The sequence below is a fragment of the Micropterus salmoides genome, unplaced genomic scaffold (assembly GCF_014851395.1).
Source record: "Micropterus salmoides isolate LMB-PRFRI ecotype aquatic unplaced genomic scaffold, ASM1485139v1 Ms_hic_scaffold_7, whole genome shotgun sequence".
NCBI lineage: Eukaryota > Metazoa > Chordata > Actinopteri > Centrarchiformes > Centrarchidae > Micropterus > Micropterus salmoides.
Window position 1 is genome coordinate 36,707,947 of NW_024044459.1, and position 14,378 is coordinate 36,722,324.

The following is a 14,378-nucleotide window of genomic DNA, read 5'->3' on the forward strand; positions in this document are numbered from 1 at the left end:
GGATAGAAGAGCGAGGAAACAAGGGCAGAGGAGAGGAAACAAAGACAGAGGAAAGGAAACAAGGATAGAAGAGCGAGGAAACAAGGGCACAGGAGAGGAAACAAGGGCAGAGGAGAGGAAACAAAGACAGAGGAAAGGAAACAAGGATAGAAGAGGGAGGAAATAGGGGGAGAGGAGAGGAAACAAGGACAGAAGAGAGGAAACAAGGACAAAGGAGAGGAAACAAGGACAGAGGGGAGAAAACAAGGACAGAAGAGAGAAAACAAGGACAAAGGAGAGGAAACACGGAGAGAGGAGAGGTAACAAAGATAGAGGAGAAACAGCGAGGACAGAAGAGAAGAAACAAGGACAGAAGAGAGGAAACAAGGATAGAAGAGGGAGGAAATAGGGGGAGAGGAGAGGAAACAAGGACAGAAGAGAGGAAACAAGGACAAAGGAGAGGAAACAAGGACAGAGGTGAGAAAACAAGGACAGAAGAGAGGAAACAAGGATAGAGTAGAGGTAACAAGGACAGAGGAGAGGAAACAAGGATAGAAGAGGACAGGAAACAAGGACAGAGGAGAGGAAACAAAGACAGAGGAGAGGAAGCAAGGATAGAGTAGAGGTAACAAGGACAGTAGAGAGGAAACAAGGACAAAGGGAGAGGAAACAAGGACAAAGGGAGAGGAAACAAGGACAGAGGGGAGAAAACAAGGACAGAAGAGAGAAAACAAGGACAAAGGAGAGGAAACACGGAGAGAGGAGAGGTAACAAAGATAGAGGAGAAACAGCGAGGACAGAAGAGAAGAAACAAGGACAGAAGAGAGGAAACAAGGACAGAAGAGGACAGGAAACAAGGACAGAGGCGAGAAAACAAGGACAGAAGAGAGGAAACAAGGATAGAGTAGAGGTAACAAGGACAGAGGAGAGGAAACAAGGATAGAAGAGGACAGGAAACAAGGACAGAGGAGAGGAAGCATGGACAGAGGAGAGGAAACAAGGACAGAAGAGGACAGGAAACAAGGACAGAGGCGAGAAAACAAGGACAGAAGAGAGGAAACAAGGATAGAGTAGAGGTAACAAGGACAGAGGAGAGGAAACAAGGATAGAAGAGGACAGGAAACAAGGACAGAGGAGAGGAAGCATGGACAGAGGAGAGGAAGCAAGGATAGAGTAGAGGTAACAAGGACAGTAGAGAGGAAACAAGGACAAAGGGAGAGGAAACAAAGATAGAGGAGAGGAAACAAGGATAGAAGAGGGAGGAAATAGGGGGAGAGGAGAGGAAACAAGGACATGGGAGAAAGACCAAGGACAGAAGAGAGGAAGCAAGGATAGAAGAGGGGAGAAAACAAGGATAGAAGAGAGGAAACAAGGACAAAGGAGAGGAAACATGGATAGAAGAGGAGAGGAAAGAAGGATAGAAGAGGGAGGAAATAGGGGGAGAGGAGAGGAAACAAGGACATGGGAGAGGTAACAAAGACAGAGGAGAAAAACCAAGGACAGAAGAGAGGAAACAAGGATAGAAGAGGAGAGGAAACAAGGACAAAGGAGAGGAAACAAGGACAGAGGAGAGGAAACAAGGACATGGGAGAGGTAACAAAGACAGAGGAGAAAAACCAAGAACAGAAGAGAAGAAACAAGGATAGAAGAGGAGAGGAAACAAGGATAGAAGAGGGAGGAAATAGGGGGAGAGGAGAGGAAACAAAGATTAAGGAGAAGAGGGAACAAGGAGAGAAAATGAAAAAAGGTGAGACAGACAGAAGAGAAAAGGAAAAAGGAAAGGAAACCCGAAAAAAAATGAGAGGAAATTAATTGATGGAGAGGAGCGAAATCTTTCCAATAAATCCTAAACACAGCACGAGGTGTGTTTTACGTTTTAGTGTGTTTTTGTGTGTGTTGGTTTGGGTCGTACCAATCACGGCCAAGGAGGGGGGGCAGGGCCAGTACTCGGTCTCTATCTTGGAGGGCAGGTTGGGGTCTGGAGGCTGAGCTGCAGGAAACTTTGAGGACTCGATGATCAGATCCTCGATGTGCTTCCCCTGAGGGACCTGAGAGGACGACACATCTGTGCACAACACACACACACACACACACACACGCGCACACACACACACACACACACACACACACACACACACACACACGCACACACACACACACACACACACACACACACACATTAAAGCTGATTAAACGCAGTGACATCATGTCTGTGGTCCGCAGGGGGGCTGCAGCCGACCCACATTCAGATCTGTTCTGACTGCATGACTCACGACATCAGACTCTGTTTTAGACACATTTTAAAATGGGATTTGGGAAATGTGCTTATGATGTTTAGCAAATAAATGTTCGATCAGTAGATAAGTTAGCATGCTAAACATGAGCAAACTGTCTTCTGCTGGTAAAACACTCTTTACAGTATGTAACTATAAACCCGCTCTGTCACACACAGGCTTGGTCGAGGCCACTTGGCGTCGCTGTTTAACGCCCTTTAGTGTCGTTTTGGAAGTGCAGTAGTTAGCAACAATAAATATGCAACGTTCGGTTAGACTTTCAAAATAAAACCACTAGTAAAGATTAGGTTTAGGCACCAAAACTACTTCATGGTTTGTCCGATGTCTGACACATTAACTCCAAGGGGTCTCGACCAAGCGTCCATTTGTGACGACTGAGCGTTTCAGAATCTTTTTGCTCTTATTTATTTTGGTCTTTAGATTTTGTATGAAAACTTTTGGCTTTTGGTCGTACTATTAGCTAGTTGTCGTCACACAGGAGCTGCATGTGACACGTGTCAAAACACCTCGTCTTATATTCCTGAGCGCCCGTGGCGTTTATTGACAAACCCAGAGGGACGGAAACAACAAACGATAGCGTTAAATGTCTGAGTAACGCACCTTGTTTGTAGATGGGAGGCTTCTTGTAGATGTTGGTGCCATTTTCTGAAAGGAAATAAAGGAGTTCAGATGAGGGAAAAGAAAAAGGAGAGCAGAGACTAAAGCCTGGCTGATATAGATTACCGATGTCGTTGTTAGACAGTTAAAATGTACTAATTTTAGTCTAGGTGCATCTGTAATTCATGTTACTGTGATATTAGCTGAGATGCTAATTTTAGTCGCCCCCTGCTGGCTGCTAGAGAGGACGCAGGTGTCACTTTTAAGACCTGGAGGTTCCCTCTATATTTAAAGTTACCTGTGAGCAATCAATTAATATGCAATACGCATTTTAATAAAAAGCCTTTTCTTTCGTCCGCCATGGTTCTGCGTTACATGACGTCTGACGGTTTGCCCCACATGGCTGCAGCGTAACATCTTTACTTGTGAACACAGAACAAAACACAACGCTGAAAATAAAACAAAAGACAAAGAAACACGTCGTTACCGGGCCTGTGGAAGTGCTGCATGGCGATCTTGGTTCCAGTGGAATGTGTGTGCGGCGTGTTTGGTGTGTTCGGTGTGGGCGGCGTGTGTGTGCTGTGTGTTCTGCTGGTCTGGATGGTGGAACCAGGGGAGGAACCTCCAGGAGACCGGTTCTCCAGCCAGTCCCTGGACTCCTTCTGGAAAACAGAGGAACACAGCAGTCAGACAGGTGGAGTGAGTTTAACCTGAGACCTTTACTAGTACTTTTAGATTTTAGTTACGTCCCACCTCTGGCTGCGTGTCAGTAAATTTATGAAGATACTTTCTTTTGCTTTCAGTTTTCCCTTCAGGTCACTGATCATCTACGATCATTCGCCTTTCGATTGTCAAGCTGCTCTGAACTCTGACCTGCTCACTAAACTTTAAGACAAACTTTGGGGGTAGGAGGGTCTTACCTCCGGGGAGGTAGGAGGAGAGATGGAGCGAGGAGACAAAGACCTCTGCAGGAGAGAACATAAAAATAGATTAAACACTCAAACATATAAATAGATTCAGAGCGTGACAGAACAACACAGATCTCAACACGTACTCAACTCTGACGTGAAGAAGTGCTTTCAAAGCCTTTGTGTATTTCTTTAACGCTGCGTCACTAAACCAAAGTACATTTACTAAAGTACTGTACAAATTTAAGGTACTTGTACTTCCTTTTCTTGTCACTTTCTACTTCTACTCCACCACATCTCAGAGGGAAATATTGTACTTTTAACTTCACTACATTTATCTGACAGCTTCAGTTATTTTATATATTTTTACACACAAACCATAAGAAGAGTTTATAAAATATATATAAATGAAACTCCCAATAACAATTATAAAATAAATATCATGAAATGTTTATTCTGCATTGCACAGGCCTATTCAATTTCAGCAAAAAGTTAGTGAGCTTCCTTACATAATGTAAAATAAGTAGGATTTTAAATGCAACTTTTCAGATTTTACTGCTGATTCTATACATGCAGGTTTTAAGACCAATGAAAGTGCAGTTACATTTATTTAGATAGAGGCCTGATCTTAGTACGAAATAACTGCCCAGAGGCGTAAACAAGACGGCTGCCGTACACTGGGTACACAGAGGATCAAAACATGTTCCAGTTGTTTCCAGAAGGCTGCATTTTCTTTGAGCACCAGCCTTTCCTGACAACATAGCGGTTACATGTCTGTCATCAGTAGGTCACCAGGACACTTTAACTGAGCTGTAAATAATGCGCCTTTACTCAGAAGCTGCTGTATGCTGGCTTCTAGACACATAAACACTCACACAGGCAGGCCGGCCTCTGGAAAATCTGATCTCTTTGTCTGCCTTCCTTGTTGTTATCACGCTTTGACTCTCAGCTGTGGTAACGAGCTGTCCGGCCTCTAAGCAGCAGATTGATGTCTCATGTCGCAGCCGGACGCACGGCCAACCAACCGGCAAACTAACGGACTGTCAGACCAGCCGGCGTCTGCCGCCACTGCTCCTCTACACCAAGCTAAACACATCCTGGACGTCTCTCAGTGTCACACACAGGCATGAAACACCTCACAAATATATAGTTTAATGTCATTTCCATCAACCTTATATAGTTTGTATGAAGCTTTGGCAATACTGTTGTTACATTCGTGCCAGTAAAGCTAATTTGAATTGAACTGAATTGAATTTCCAGCTGCTCGCTGTAGTTTCTATCAAACAAAAAGGAGGTAATGCTGCATTGTGTTGCTGTAGTGAGTATTTGGGGCAGCAGGACGGTGTAGGTGTTCACCTCCAGTGGACTGTAGCTGTAGTGCGGCTGGTAGATCATCAGGTCTGGCCTCTCGATATCCAGGATGGCTTTGTCTCTAGGTAACGCCGCCAAGTCCTTGTAGCAAATAACCCCGTCCTCCACTCTGGCCTGATAGAGAAAGAGGAGGTGGGGGGGGGATTAAAGATTACTGCCTCAAGATTAATCTGAGGGATAATACAACTCCCAGCTGTGAGTCTCACCACGATGGCGGCCGCAGGGGATCCTGGGACGCTGGGCCCTCTCAGAGACAACACACTCCCTGGAGACGTCTGGGCCAGCTGCTGCTGACACAAACACAGAGGTCAGAGGTCAACCACAAACTGATATTCAGCCAAATGAGAGAAAACTTCAGCTAATGAAGGAATCAATGAGGATCATTTATGTTTCTGCTCAGAGAAATAACCACTCACTTAAATGTAACCCGAGTTTACAGCCACGCTAGCAGCCCTGTGAGCCCGTAATGGTCATTGTTGTGCAGTTGTTCAAAAATTCAATTCAATTTCAATTCAATTCAATTCAATTTTATTTATATAGCGCCAAATCACAACAACAGTTATCTCACAGCGCTTTTCATAAAAGAGCAGGTCTAGACCGTACTCTATGATGTTATTTACAGAAACCCAACAGTTCCCACCAAGAGCAGCACTAGGAGACAGAGGCAAGGAAAAACTTCCTTAATACATAAATTAATACATTTATTACGTGTTTAGGGTTTTTCTGAGACAGGTTTGAAGTGGATATGGTCAACCTGCCAGGAGTTGTAGATTTTATTTTTATTTTTTATTTTACCTTTATTTTACCAGGAACCCATAGAGATAAAAATTTCTTTTACAAGAGAGACGTGGCTGAGGTAGCAGCCGTACATAAACACAACATATTAAAATGCGACCAAATTCACAATAAACAAAAAACACTAACCAAAAGTAAAGCCATTCGAACAAAGAAGAAGAAAAACAACCACGTCTCCTTCAACACATTCTTTATGACGCTCTTAAATTAATCAGTTGATATACACGTTTCTAATTTGAGATCTGTTTGCAAATTATTCTATGCCCAGGGTGTATGAAAATGCAGTTTTCCCCTGATTATGGCATAAAATGTGTCATTTCCTGTTGCCAGCAGGTGGCGCTATGACTGTCAGTGAATGTTGGCATGTGAATGTGTTCAGGACAGGACTGTTATCATACATGTACAGTTTGGTGCAGATGTGAGCATGTACACTGAAGTTTTAACAACTTCCTGTTTCATGGCGAATCATCAATTTTTGACACCATCCCACAGACACGCCCTTCCACGAAAACTCACAGATAGCACAACTTTTTATTATCAATCCCTTAAGATTGAACAGGAAAAATTTGAAGTCGATTGGATTAATTATCTAAGAGGAGTTTGTTAAAGTGCGGAGCCTGTGAATCTGAAAAAAAACCAAAGACCGTTAAAGGGGGCATCGCTCCCAGAGGCTTTTTCGTAGGTCTGATAACACGTGCCACAAAATGCTTGAATTTTGTGCAAAGTTTCATGAGCTTTTGAGCATGTTTAGGTCGCCAAAACATACAAGAAACATGCATTTCGCATGTTTCATGCCTGGGCACTGATAACTTATGTTGTCAATACTAAACCGTATAAAACAAGACGAGGATCAATACATCATTTCATAAAGTGACTGTGCTAAAAGAAGGTTGAGTTACCATTTAAAATGATCAACATCCTCCTGATCAAGCTCCTCTGTGCCAAACTTCACTATTAAAATCTTAATTTTTTACTCTCAGGTGCTGAAAATAGAAATCTCAGAGATTTTAAGACTCTCCCTTCCTCCCACACAGTCCACCATCATAGCTGGCAGATAAAGAAAAAATAATATGACGACACTTTAAACAGCTTCAGAATCACAGGGAAGTGAAAACAGTGTTTACCTTGGGCATCATCCTGACTGCTGATTGGTCAGTTCCTGAGGGAGAGACAAAGACATGGTTATTATATTACTGATATGTGAGACAATATATTTATTACAGTTTACTGCAAGTAAAACGGAGAGTAAATGACAAACGGGGGAGGTGAGTTGTTCACCAGCTGACAGTGTGTGTGTGTGTGTGTGTGTGTGCGTTCGTGAGTCAGCTGGAAAACAGAAAAATGCTGCAGAGGCTTTCTATGACGGGCGGCTGCTGGACCAGATACATACACCACAGCTGCTGATCTGAAGTCAACACGATGTGACACAGTATGAAGGACGATTCATCTGCATCATCTGAATAAATAAATAATTTAACATTAAGTTTCAATATTTAGAGAACAAAACTGTGCTGAGGTGTGTTTTAAAAAGGCAGGGGGACATCAAGGCGGCGGTTTGGACGCAGTTACTGTTAGATAAGACACTGGTAGCTTACGCCTCAGTCGTTAAGACTCATTAGGAGCCACCGAGTCTGAAAAACCAAGTCAGTCTCCTGGTTTTAATCAGAGTTGAAGCTGTGTTTATGTCTGGTTTCACTTCTGCCTTTCAGTGTTTGTGCTGAAATGTTTATTCCAGATCAGAGGAAACTCCATCTGAAACATCTGGAGAAGACTAACTGATGGGAGTGTGTGTTTCATCACAGCATTGTGTGCTTGTAGACCTCAGACAGTGAAGCTGCCAGCTCGGCATTGTCCGACGTGACCGACGGACACAAAGGGATCATTCCAGAGGCCGAAGCTTTGTCCAACACACACACACACACACATAAACACGTGGAAGTCTGGGTAACATGCGGTCAGTGACGGGAAAAGACCTGCACACACTGAAACACACACTCACAGTGAAATACAGTGTCTGAGTGTTCATACCTCAGGGAGAAAATGGGATCATGTCTGCATCTGTTGGCTCTTCAGGGCTCTCCGGCCCGATCAATACCTGGAACACACAGATACGTACGTTTAAAAAAACAAATATGGTAGGAGAAGGTCAGACAGAGCGCCGGAAGCTGCAAACAAACAGAAGAAACAGTAAAGTTTGTAAAAATGGTTTTACAAAAGCACATCTGAGGCTTGCTGCAGTTTGTAATTTCCACATTATTTCTGAGGAAGCACTAATTATACACATGTGAATTATGATCCATTATTGGAATCGCTTGTAGACACAAACTGCACATTCAGCTGAGCCGTTCTCCCTCCCCGACTCGTCACATATGGACGCATCAGGACCCATCGGCGTCAGTTTGTGACGCACTGGGGATCCCTGTAGCGTCAGTTTTTAATGGTAAATGATAATTAACAGAAAAGGAGGTGATTGGGGTGGATGGTGGGCCAGAACCTGGACTTTGAACCAGGAGACCGGGGTTTGTGTTCCATTTAAACCAAAAAGTCAACATTAAATATTTTTATTTAAGTTACGCAAGTGACGTAAGTTAGTGTTAGTTATGTGTTAACTGACGTATGTAGTTATTTTAACTTAAACCAAGATCTTTTCCTAACCTTCAGAAAGTAGTACGTTGCCTAAACCAAACCAATTGCAAGGTTTCACGGCTTTATTAACGTACCGTTTCAAAATGGTAAAGTTTGGAAATGCTAGCGTTTTATTTTGAAAGTCTAATGGGACGTTACATATTTGTTGTTGCTGAGCGTTACTAATTTGACCACGGAGCCCTTAACGTCTAAAAGCGACGCCAAACGGCCTCGACGAACCGTCAATATGTGACGAGTCGGGACTGGGAACGTGTTGCATGTGCACTAAATAAAACACTCCCTAAGTTACGCTTGAAATTAATTAGTAGCTATAAAATAATTAGAAATCTACCAATCAAACACTTTCTCCATTTCTCTGTTATGAACGCCTCATTATCAGAGCTGAGAGAAGTATTAATGTCCTCTGCTTAAGTAAAAGTATAAAAAAAACTACCTTTCTAGAAGTAAAACTCCGGCAACCAAAGATTTAAAATTTAAAAAGTATTTTTCCACAAAATGTACTTAGAGAATCAAAGTACTTGTTCTGCAGTAAAATGTCCCCTCTGGCTGGTTAATTATATTAGATTGTGAATGTTCGAGCAGCATTTCACTTTCGTTTCATTTTTTTTTTAAGCTTATTTTATGTTTTATATAAAATCTGAAGCTGAAAAGTTGTCAGATAAATGTAGAGCAGTAAAAATATTTGCCTCTGAGATGTGGTGAGGTAGCAGAATATAGTAGCAGAAATACTGTTGAGGTATTGATCCCGTATTGATCACTGCTGGTGTCTGGTGACTCTGAATAATGAATACGCTGGCTGACTGTTTCTGATGTTAACACGGACACCTCCAGCCTGCTTTATGTCGCCAGCAGGTCACAAGAAGGAAGACAACCTCTCACTCTGTCACTCAGTCCTAAACACAAACGCTCATTTATTAAATGCTTACTATCAACTCAAATTAAACGTTTCACACAGTTGCAGCTTTTACACAGAAAACATTTAATGAGTTTCTAAAACTAAAATATCACTCCCACGTAGTCACATATGGACGCTTGGTCAAGACCCCTTGGTGCCGCTTTTTAACGCCCTGGGTACTCTATAGCGTTGGTTTCCGACGTGTAGGTCATAGGCAACCACAACTATGCAACGTCCGGTTAAACTAAATAAAACTTGTGGTTAATGTGTTGAAACGGCGCAATTTGGAGAGGGTTATGCACCAAAACTACTTGGATAGGTTTAGGAAAACATCATGGTTTAGGTTAAAAATGAGTGACTTAGCTTACCTGAGTCAAGTCACGTAACTTGCGTAACTTATTTTTGTTTCACGCGGGAATGAAAACCGGTCTCCTGACTGAAAGTCCGGTTTCTGGCCCAACCATCCACCCCAAACGCTTCCACCTAACCCTTCCCCTAAAAATGGGTAATGGATAAGACAAACGCCTTACCCAGGTTCAATCCCCCACTGTGACCCATCCACCATTGTGTCCCTGAGCAAGACACTTGACCCCTCGTTGCTCCAGAGGCGTGTGACCTCTGACATGTATAGCAATTGTAAGTCGCTTTGGATAAAAGCGTCGGCTAAATGAATAAATGTAAAATTATGCTACAGGGATTCCCCCGGTGCGCTGAGATGTGACCCTAAGCGTTACAAACTCATGCCAACGGGTGTAAATCATCGGTGTAAAATCTCACACCAAACTGCTCCTCCATCAGTAGACTCCCTTCATCGTGCTTTAGACCAGATTCCAGAGAAGACCCAGATCTCCCTCTGTCCCTGAGGGGAGATCAGTTACAATCTAATGTCTGCCTGCCTGGTGATCAATAATCCGATCAATAAACTGGAGGAATCAGATTTCAGTTCTTCATCTCTGCAGCAGAGCTTTTGTCCACAGTCTGACTTCAGAGGAGGAAATTAATTATTAATTAAGCACTTTTACTCAAGCACTGTACTTAAGTACACTAAAGAGGTTGTACTTCACCTGAGTATTTACGTTTTATGCTACTTTATACTTGTACTGTAGTACGTCTCAGGAGCAAAACATTTATTTGACATCAGTTACTTTTAAGATTTAGATTATTAAAACACACAAAATATAAATCCACTAATAAATATGATGTGTTATTACAGATAAAAATACACAGCAGTGTATGAAATCATTAAAAGTAGCTCCACCTTCACCAGCTGCAACATTAAAGTGATGGACACATGAATAATTATAAATAATCATTTACATAATGAGAACTTTTACTTTTGGTACTTTAAGTATATTTTGTACTTTTACTTAACTAAGTATTTGAAGGCAGGACTTTTACTTGTAACAGAGTATTTCTACACTGTGGTAATACTATCTTTACTAGTAAGAGATATGAGTACTTCCTGCACCGCTGCTCAGTTCTGGGTCGCTGGTGTTTCTTGTTTCCTGTTTTATTTTGAAATCGTTCTGTCCCTGGTGCCACTGTCTGCTTTTACTTCCCGTCCTTGTGTTTCTGGGTTGATGTTTGCACCTGCCCTGATGTGTTTCACTTGTGTCTCGTTATCTCCATCCCTTTAGGTATTTAAGTCTCAGTCTCATTATCGTATGTCGTCTGTTCACCCAGCGTTGTTTCCAGGGTCTCGTTTCGTGCTTTGTTTTTGGACTGCTTCACCTTGTCTCCTGGATTTATACGGTTTCTTCTCGGTTTTGGACTTTCTATATCTATATATTTCTGCGTGTAAACTAAAATACATTGCCAGTGTTATTAGGTAGCTTGTTCCAGTAAACAATCTCTGAAACTCATCTTCTCTGAACAAAAGATTTTCAGGAAAATGTTAAAAATGCCCCAAAAAAAGGTGAAAACATCAGTTTTTACAGATCATCATCTGATCTAGCCGGACAGGAACAAAGTTAACGAGTAACGTATACTGAAGTCATTTGTTTTCATTAAAATTCTTCTTAAATCCCACCAAGGTTAGTGCTGAGGGTTTGTCTGTGTGCACACAGTCAGTCATGTTTTTCGTTCTCTTTCGGCGTCATGCATAGAAACTAATCTTAATGTAAAATAATTCCGTTTTTGATCCATAAGGAGGTTTGATTGGAGTAAAAGTTGTGAAGTTCAGAGACCGATGACCCATGATCTTTATCAGCTTTAGCGTCTAACAATGTCTCGTAATCTGAAACATAATTATTCATTTCTACGTTTTCAAATGTGCCGCCTCAAAAATCCATGTAGAGAGACCGATGAATACGCAGAGGTAGCATTAAAAACACACACCTTCAGAATTCAAGCTTAAATTATAAATCCCATTAGACACTTTCTGCCTGTTTGGGGACAAGAGTGAACCAGTATCAGCGTTACGACTTGGTTATGGTGAGGATTAACACGCTGCTGTGTTAGGCATGAAGTTGTTAGTTGCTGTAGAGGAAAGGGAATAACAAATCTCCCTCCAGCTCCTACAGTGTTTGTGTGGGTGTTGTATTGATTTTGCTGTAAAAACTGTCATTGTTGGAAACTATCTGATGCAAACCATAAAAAAACTAGACTGAAACTCTCCTGGAAAACAAAACAAGGTCTCTCTGTGCGAAGCAAACCATCTAAAGATTTAAGGATGATTTGGTCGGCAGGACAAAATTCAAATCCCACTGGAACTGTTTAAATCAGCTCACCAGTCTGCTGAGAGAAAACCAAACAAAGAGCTTTAAGAAGTGAGACGGAGCAGGTGGGACACTGTGCAAACATCTTCCCAGCAGACAGGTGAGCTCAGTCCTGCAGGTGAAGCTCAGAGCTAAAAACTCTTAGAATCAGTAGATATATGAATGGAGTTCTGAACAGAGTCATCGTCATCCTCCTCCTCTTGTTTGCCCTGCATCTATTTTCAGATTCAAGTTTCAGTTCCAGGAAGTCGATGCTGTTGCTAAGCGACGACGCTGGCGAGAGATGTTGCTCCATCTGACAAAACACACCACATGAAACTGAGCGTTCGGGAGGAAGCCGGCGTCCGTGTTTGACTCAATGAGACGACGGGATCCTTTTGATTTCACCATTAAACCTGCGATGTCCATCATCCTGTCCCATTAACTGGACGCCAGGTTACCAAGTCAAGCTTGTTTATATAACCTTGTGTCAGAATAACAGTTTTTAGATGACTTAAGTAATGGAGTTATTTTAACTGAACCACGATCTTTCCCTAAATCCAACCACACCACCATCGTTTCACAAAGTTTACCACACCGGTACGCCTGCAGCTGGACGGGTTACTTTCCAACATTTCGTACATGTTGTTTTAACCCATTCTCATCCCAGGGCGTCAACATAAGGACGGTTTGTCAAGACACCGTGGCGTTGCTTTTTCATGCTCTGCTTTAGCATCGTTTCTGCACGAGTTGGACTCAAGTTAGCAAGAATTAATCTGTCGGGTTAGGCTTTGAAAATAAAACTAGTGGTTAATGTTGTGAAATGTCACAGTTAGTATAATATAGTAGTATATAGTATAGTACTTTTAGCGTTGAACTATGACGCTAAAGGGTGCCGTGTGTTGGTACTAGTGTTGATTTTGTCAGCCATTTTAAAACTTAGTCCTGCGTCAAATTTCCTTGTTAGTTTTTGTGATATTTAGTCCACCGTATACTATTTTTTTGTAGTCTAGTTTTAGTTGACTAAACGTCTGGGTATTTCAGTCAAAATAAAATCTTGTAGTCTAGTTTTAGTCATTAACCATCATTAGTATAATTTTGATGAGGGGAGCCCCCAGCGGCAGGAGTAGGCCTGCATGGATCATATGTAATATTATTTATCCACCAGAGGGAACGATCACGAACCGCTCACAGCGTGTCGTAATATTTTCGCTCCTCATTACACTGACAAAAAGAGAGAGAGATTTTATTAACGTTTTTATTTTATAAATCACATTTTAGTCTCGTCATATTGCACGTTGATATTGTCACAGTCTGTATTGAAGGACATTTTCGCCGTCTCATCTTCGTCTCGTTTTCGTCAGTGAAAAAAAAGGTAATTGACTTAGTTTCGTCTGACGAAAGTAACACTAGTTGGTACCGGACGCCGGACGCCACGGGAATAAGAGCTGGCTGGTTGTTTTGGGACAATCTACCTACTTTGACGTGTTGCAGCGTTTCTGTTCTTGCTTGTGATTTCTGTATTTGCAGCATCTTTGTGTTGAGAAAAAGACGCCGATCTTTTGCACATTTTTTTTTCTTAGTTGCACTGCGTCGAGCTCTCAGGGCCACCGTACATTTACGGGCTGACTCAGCTGACCACAGAAACCTCGTTATGTTCGACAGGATCGTTTAAACCTTGATGGACAATGAGGTAAACAGTGTTGACACTTTAACGATAATATAAATCAGAGTTCAACTGATTATACTGACAAGCTTCTCTTCCCGCTGCTGGTTCGTGGTCAGTGTATGAGAGTTCTTCGCCTCCTCCGTTGATTTTATTTTGGCTGACAGATCACTGAAACAGCTTGTGTCCAGGTTCTCGTACAGCAGATCTGTGTGAGTCTGCTGGGACGGCAGATAACTCTGTGGCATGCTGGGAGATATCTGAAGGTTGCTAGGTTACCACACCCAGCCGTCCAATCAGCCGGCAGAAATGCGCCAGAGACAAAGAGAGAGGGATGCTGCACTAAAATAGACCTCCCGCCATCACATAGTTTCTAATACAACACACTGCAGGGGTCATGCACTCAGGTAAACTCCACCCGGCTGCCTCGCCTGGGAGCCTTAATCAAACTTCCCCTGCCCCACAGACGTGATGACATGTTGTTGTGATTTATTTATTTTTTTGGAGAATCCACCTCGTCTAAGTCAACAG

The 14,378-nt window shown here is 42.3% G+C and overlaps 2 protein-coding genes across 6 annotated transcripts in view; one reads left to right on the forward strand and one right to left on the reverse strand.

Moving 5' to 3' along the window:
- Positions 1-14,378, forward strand: part of LOC119891530 (scavenger receptor cysteine-rich type 1 protein M160-like) — a 667,824-nt gene that overhangs the window by 512,646 nt on the left and 140,800 nt on the right. The window lies entirely within an intron of this gene.
- LOC119891574 (dematin-like) overlaps positions 1-14,378 on the reverse strand; it is a 37,058-nt gene that overhangs the window by 11,676 nt on the left and 11,004 nt on the right. For 3 of the 5 annotated variants that reach the window (XM_038703329.1, XM_038703334.1, XM_038703331.1), the window contains 8 exons: positions 7,973-8,039; positions 7,069-7,103; positions 5,356-5,439; positions 5,135-5,263; positions 3,791-3,835; positions 3,358-3,532; positions 2,874-2,918; positions 1,892-2,044 (listed from right to left, as the gene is read on the reverse strand). In XM_038703329.1, coding sequence (XP_038559257.1) covers positions 1,892-2,044; positions 2,874-2,918; positions 3,358-3,532; positions 3,791-3,835; positions 5,135-5,263; positions 5,356-5,439; positions 7,069-7,080 — 643 coding nt within the window. In that variant the 5' untranslated portion in view covers positions 7,081-7,103; positions 7,973-8,039. The remainder of the gene's footprint in view (positions 1-1,891; positions 2,045-2,873; positions 2,919-3,357; positions 3,533-3,790; positions 3,836-5,134; positions 5,264-5,355; positions 5,440-7,068; positions 7,104-7,972; positions 8,040-14,378) is intronic. The other 2 variants (XM_038703332.1, XM_038703333.1) reach the window with 1 other exon arrangement.